The sequence below is a fragment of the Octopus bimaculoides genome, chromosome 1 (assembly GCF_001194135.2).
Source record: "Octopus bimaculoides isolate UCB-OBI-ISO-001 chromosome 1, ASM119413v2, whole genome shotgun sequence".
Taxonomy (NCBI): Eukaryota; Metazoa; Mollusca; class Cephalopoda; order Octopoda; family Octopodidae; genus Octopus; species Octopus bimaculoides.
In genome coordinates, this window is record NC_068981.1 from 138,510,915 (window position 1) to 138,518,309 (window position 7,395).

At 37.7% G+C, this 7,395-nt stretch overlaps 1 protein-coding gene across 3 annotated transcripts in view; it reads right to left on the bottom strand.

Annotated features, from left to right (window-relative positions):
• Positions 1-4,827: 4,827 nt before the first annotated feature.
• The window catches only part of LOC106875683 (transcription factor hamlet), a 240,794-nt gene continuing 238,226 nt past the window's right edge, over positions 4,828-7,395 (bottom strand). For all 3 annotated transcript variants that reach the window (XM_052971079.1, XM_052971090.1, XM_052971094.1), the window contains one exon: positions 4,828-6,797. In XM_052971079.1, coding sequence (XP_052827039.1) covers positions 5,318-6,797 — 1,480 coding nt within the window. In that variant the 3' untranslated portion in view covers positions 4,828-5,317. The remainder of the gene's footprint in view (positions 6,798-7,395) is intronic.

Genomic DNA, 7,395 nt, shown 5'->3' on the forward strand with positions numbered 1-7,395 from the left:
ATATATATATATATACATATATATATTCCTCTTGTATGATAATAACGAATTAGGTGACGGATTATATGTTGTGCGATATTTACATCCGATTAAATTTTGTGTTTATTTTCAGTCGGAATTGTCTGTGACTTTCATCATTTCAGGGTCGATAAAATAAATAGCAGTAAATTACTTAGATCAGTTTAAATGAAAACATCTCTCCTTTAAATTTTGTTGTCTTCTGCTTAAGAAAATATTATATCCTGTTCGACTGTTACGTGCTTTACGATATTTAAGACTCCATATTAAGAAGTCGAACAGTACAAATCTCCAGTTCATCACGTGGTTATATTTACAGCTAATATAATTTCGTTAGATTTACAGACATTGATTGACCTCCTCAACTTTGTTTCTATTACTGACGTCTGTAATAATAATTTGCTGTAAATAGTTTAAATATTTCAACGACGTGCTCTGTGTGAGACAAAATTTAATGAAATGTACTGAACGGATTAAATTTGTCACTCTTAGTAACTATTACTTTTGTAAATTTACGGCTAATATCATGCAAGACAGACTGAAGTATCTACTCGAATTTCATTGCAACAATTACTGTATTTATAAATTAGAAACAGTATTGGATATTGAATTAAAACGTAGTTAATTGAATGTCAGTTTATTGACATTTGCAACGGAAGTAGATTAAATTTCACCGCTGAAAGTAAAGGAATATATCAGTATTTCACCAACGGACAAATGCAAATATATAAATAAATATTACATGGTAAATACTGTAAGTATAAATACGATAAATAGCTGCATATCTTTTTCCACCAGCCTCAATATAAAATTTTTTTTAAATGGACACAACTTTCTGATGTCTTGTTATCTACAGTAAGAATCTTGCTGCTTTTGGTATAAAGGAATATGTTTGGAGACGCCACATTGAACTTTCTATTGTATACATGAAGTGAGAGAAAGTTGTAACTCTATATAGATTTGAATTCGGGCAAAACACATGTGGTTATACAACATAACAGATTTTGTTTCTTTTTTTTTTTGTTAGCTTGATTTTGGTCTGAAATCCAAGACCATGTGAAATAATGAAATAATCGCCGTAAAAATAAGAATCTTCGAAACTAGTAAAGTTAATCTTAGTTTGAGTAAGATTACATGCATGAATTGAGTTTTAAACTAAATAGTAGATAAAAGAAGCCAAGTATGAAAATATATCTCATTATATATTAGGTGCAGGAGTGGCTGTGTTGCTTACCAACCACATGGCTCCGGGTTCATTCCCACTGCGTGGCACCTTGAGCAAGTATCTTATACTATGGCCTCGGGCCGACCAAAGCTTTGTGAGTGGATTTGGTAAACGGAGACTGAAAGAAGCCCGTCGTATATATATATATATATATATATATATATATATATATATATATATATATATATATATATATGTGTGTGTGTGTGTGTGTGTGTGTGTGTGTGTATGTATGTTTGTGTATATGTTTGTGTGTCTGTGTTAGTCCCGCCAGCATCGCTTGACAACCGATGGCGGTGTGTTTATGTCCCCGTAACTTAACGGTTCGGCAAAAGGGACCGATAGAATAAGCACTAGGCTTACAAAGAATAAGTCCTGGGGTCGATTTGCTCGACTAAAAGTGGTGCTCTAGCACGGCCGCAGTCAAATGACTGAAACAAGTAAAAGAGTAAAAGAGTGTCCAAAGAGGAATGATAAAATAAGGCGACCTTTGCTTTAAAAAAATAATTAATTAAAATAATCCAATGTTTGAAAAGATATAGGGAAATATGGACCGTGGTCGTAAAACGTAAAACTAATTAACATTTATTCCAATGAGTTTCTTCAGTAATTGTAAAATTTAAATTTAATTCCTTTGATAAAAGATTTCACATGAGTTCATAGATTTTATAACGGATTTACATAAATTTCTTGCTTGGATACATTTATCACTGGAGAAACCTGAATTATGTTTACTATGATATGACGGGAAACTCCATATATTTTGTGAAAGGCGGAAACGTTGGCGCAACACTATTTTGTAACAATATATATCTTTGTTTTTAAAGTTTGCTTTCGGAAAGCAAACTAAATTTTATTTTATATTATAAGGACGTGTCAGTCCAGTGGGAATCCAACTGGTGCATTTTGAATAAGATATTGGTTTCACATTTTGGTACAAGGTCAGTTATTTCGGGTGAGGGCGTAAGTCGATCACTTTGACTATAGTGCTCAACTGGTACTCATTTTATCGACACCAAAAGGATGAAAGGTAAAGTAGACCCCGTCGGAATTTGAACTCAAAACGTAAAGACGAACAAAATACCGCTTTTTATTTTTGTCCGGCGTGCTAACTGTTCTGCCAGAACGCCGGGTTTATTGTAAATAAGGTATTCGAAAGCTATCGGTGCATTAATTTTTAATAGATTACTTATCATTGACAATTAATGATTTCTGATTTAAGCAGAGGGCTAGCAATTGTGTGGAGAGTCAATACCATCGTCCCTAGTACAAAACTGGTTCATAATTTTATCAATCCCGGAAAAAGAAAGAGGAATACTGACCTCACCGTAATTTGAATCTGGAACATGAAGAACCGAAACAAACACCGTGAGGCATTTATCCAACTCCAGCGATTCTGCCATCTATCAGTCTATTAAAATTATATTTCAGCATAAAGCAGTCGCTTTCATTGGAAAAAACTCACTTAAACATGCTTTTCAAATCATCAATAGTCAAAGTCATGTAAAAACTTTTTCTGTTTTCCGTGGTGTTATTTGAAGTGGTCGTATCATATAACTAAATTTTAAATAAAATATCCTTTTTCTACTCTAGGCAAAAGGCCCGAAATTTTGGCGGAGGGGGCCAGTCGATTAGATCTACCCCAGAAAGCAACTGGTACTTAATCTATCGCCCCCGAAAGGATGAAAGACAAAGTCGACCTCGGCGGAATTTGAACTCTGAACGTAAAGACAGACGAAATATCTCTAAGCATTTCGCCCGGCGTGCTAACATTTCTGCCAGCTCGCAGCCTTTTTTGAGTAAAATATTGGATGACCAAAGGTGTATGTACTACAATCCACACGAATTTTAGCAAGGGCGTTTTATTCGAAATACTATTTTTGTGGATGGATTATATATATAATAAACAGTCGATATATTTCATACCTAGTAGAACTTTGGAAGTAATAACTAACCATACATATTAGAAAATACTTGAAAGCAATTACCTCATTATTATTTTACATATGTAGCCTGGATTTTAACTACTCCATTCCCTAATTTAGGATTTCTGTTCGCATACACAACAACCCCTGCTGTTAACTGTAAGCTATACAACCATGTTTTCAGCTTATCGAACTTCGATACGGGAAAAATTTACAACCTTCAATTCAACAAACTACTATTGTTACTGAAAGTTGTTTTTTATACCTTCTACGGACAGCTGTGGAGGCACAATGGCCAAGTGGTTAGGGCAGCGGACTCGCGGTCATAGGATCGTGGTTTCGATTCCCAGACCGGGCGTTGTGAGTGTTTATTGAGCGAAGACACCTAAAGCTCCACGAGGCTCCAGCAGGGGATGGTGGCGAACCCTGCTGTACTCTTTCACCACAACTTTCTCTTACTTCTTGTTTCTGTTGTGCCTGTAATTCAAAGGACCAGCCTTGTCACACTGCGTCACGCTAAATATCCCGGAGAACTACGTTAAGGGTACACGTGTCTGTGGAGTGCTCAGTCTCTTGCACGTTAATTTCACGAGCAGGCTGTTCCGTTGATCGGATCAACTGGAACCCTCGACATCGTAAGCGACGGAGTGCCAACACACGGACGGCTCGAAGCTTACTATCTTCCTACACCTTTTTTTTTTGTTTTTTTTGTTTTTGTTTTTGTTAGTTGCTGTTTAGAGTCAAATTTGGTCATGAAGACGTATGAGCGATGGCATTCCTCGAGTGGCCATTGTGAAATTTATTGAGCTTGAAGTTATCAATTGTATGCTGATATTGGAAATAGATTGGGACCTATTTTTTTCTTGTCGAGAAAAACCTTTTAATGCCAAAGTACGGTATTTTATCTTACAAACTTAATAGATTTAATTGTAGCTCACAAACGATTGACGTATTTTAATTTAATTTATATTAAACACAGCTCAAAGGTTTTTTTCATACATGAAACTGTCATCCATCTGAACACAACACCAGTGATATTTCCTGATGGCATTTGATATTTCGAATCATTAAATCAGATACCCTCACCCAGACAACCCGGTTAACGTTTATCAAGCTCCAGCATGACTAGTTAGTATTATGCCAGGTGTGAAGGCGTGTAGTTTAGTGGTTAAGGTATTCGGCTCACGATTGTAAGGTCGTGAGTTCGATTCCCGGTGGCGTGTTATGTTCTTGAACAAGACACTTTATTTCACGTTGCTTCAGTCCACTCAGCTGGCAAAAATGAGTTGTACCTGTATTTCAAAGGGCCAGCCTTGTCACATTCTCTATCATGCTGAATCTCCCTAAGGACTACATTAAGAGTACGCATGTCTGTGAAGCGTTCAGCCATTTGCACATTAATCTCACGAGTAGGCAGTTCCGCTCTGCAGCAAAGCTGATCCTTAATATATTTGGAAGTGTTGAAAGTGCTTGATGAAAGTGTAGGGAAATGCTGAAAGCGTATAATCGGAGTGGAGAGTAGAAAAAAAAAAGACGAATATGGATGGATGGGAAAGCGATAGAAAATAGCGTAACTGAAGGAAAAAAAGACAATGAAATAAAATTATTAATAATAATGTTTTTAACACATCAGATTTACACCTGCCAAAAGCTATCACGTGAAAACAAAACAAAAAAAAATACTTTATTTATTGAGGTACAAAATAGACCTTTTACTTTTCGAAGATATTCTTTGAGATGTTCACATTTTCGATATTTTATCGAGTCATATCAAGAACCCCACCTGAAGAATATTTCAAATTATTATTGCTTTTTATTAATTACCAAACAGTTCCAATTTCGTCTGATTGTACATGGGTTTATGAATGTGTGTACCTGCATAAGTCTTTAGTTTATTATTAGTATATGTTTGTGCAATGGCATTGTGCATTCATTCTGCATGTAGATATATCAGCAATCATATTTTCCCAAATATATAATTATTTAACAGGACAAACAATATTGTGTGATAATTAGTTATATAAATAATTAGTTCAATAGATAGTCTTATTTATGTATTTCGATGTGATTCTCTGTGTGTGCATGTGTGTGTGTGTGCGTGTGGGTGTGTGTAAGGAGATATGTGAGTGCATGTGGATGCGTTGGTTAGTCAGTTTACATCGACTTCTTCGTCCTCAGAACAAACATCGTCATCAGAACATACATCACTGGGGTCTGGTTGATGATTGTGAAGGCTGTGAGGGTTGTGTATGGTAAGGTAGCTTCTGTTCGGACTGTCCACGACCAGTTCATTGTTGTTGACCTTACTTCTGTTATTACTGTGAGATAGAGAGGCGGAATTAGTAACAATTACACTCGCGCCATTACCACCATTTGTTTTGTAGCGACTATTATTACTGCTACTAGTACTACTACTACTACTGCTAAGACTGACACCACTAACTCCACAACTGTCAATCGTAGCAGCACCAACACTAACTCCGAGACCTACACCAGTATCACTTCCAGCACTACTACTAGCTACGCATAATCCAGCATTGTTACTGACACCGCTACTACTATCTTTGCTATTGTCTCCATCTTGCCGTACATGAACTTTGCGGTGTCGTTCAAGATTGCTTTTGTGACTTGTAGCATAATCGCAGACAGAACACACAAAATCTTTCTGACCGTTGTGAACAGACAGGTGTCTTTTAAGCAAGGCTTTTCGACAAAATCGCCGACCGCAATAGAAGCACGTATAGCCATGGTAATGAAATATCATGGCATGTTCACGAAGAGATGCTTTCGTTGTAAAAAGGATGCCGCAACATTCTAGAAGTTTGGAGCAAGCTTGATGCATTGTCAACATATGCCGCTTGAGGTTGTTTCGCCGGTCAGTTGTATAACGACACTGTGGACAGGGGAATACTTTGCGGCCATAGTTCAATTGTGTCAGTGAATCTGTAAAAACGGGCAACATGGAAGGGAAAGGATCAGTAGGAGGGATCAATTTTTGAGGCCCTTGTAAAGATGAAGTAAAAGATAAGGCTGAATGTTTACTGTCGGGTAAAAACTGTTGATGAGCTGCTGCTTGTAAGAGACTTGGCGTGGTCGCAGCTCCGTGGCTGTTGTGACCCATAGCTGGGATGAAGCTCGATACTGCTGCAGCCGCAGCAGATGCACTTGCTGCTATGCTCACGGACGTATTTCCATGTATGTTGTAGCACGGACCATCGGGGATACTGCTACCAGGGGAGACACCGCTGCTGCTACTACTTACACCGTTACTACATACGGCGCCGCTGCCACCAACAACAACAATACTACCGGTACCATTTCCACTGTTGGCACCACTGGTCACAGTTCCTGTTCTTGCTCCAACAGCACTGTTAACTGCGGCAGCAGCGGCGGCGGCGGCTGCAGCAGCAGCAGCTGAGGCAGCGCTCCTGTGAAACGCCCCTGCTGCAGTAGATAGTCGGTGGATGGTTGGAGGACAGAAGGATGACAGACAATGCTTGTCAAACGAATAGCGAGTTCCATCGAGTTTCCAAGCGCTAAATGGTATTTGGCAGATCGATCGGCCAGGTGGTGCACAACGACTGGCAGTATCCAAACATGAACCCGGTCCAAGTAGAGCCACAGGTGGTCTGAAAATAGAATAAGAAACTCATATTATAGCAATATTGATAATATATATATCAAAGAATTAGCATGTATAAACTAATACAAATAGTGCTTTTGTAACTGTACACATGCATACATGCATGCATACAGACAGACATACATACATACGAAGTTTATTATTCAAGTATATATGAGCATGTCTAGACATGCAACTATATGCATGAGAATATGTACATAAAACAAAACATACAAACCTACATATATACATACATAAAGCATCCATAAAACAAAACGTACCAATCTGCACATATACATACATACATGCATTCATACAAATATACCCTGTTGTTGATGACAATTATACCATGTCTATATGTAGACACATGTGTTGATATACCCCTGTTGCTGATGACAAACATGTGTTGATATACTCCTGTTGTTGATGAGAAATATACCCTGTCTACAGAATCATCAACGCCATCACCATAAAGGAAGCGTTCAGCAAAGAAAATAAATTTTCGGATACGAGGTAAATCCGACAACGATGACGGTATATATATACATATACATACACACACACACACACACACACACACACACACACACACACACACATACATA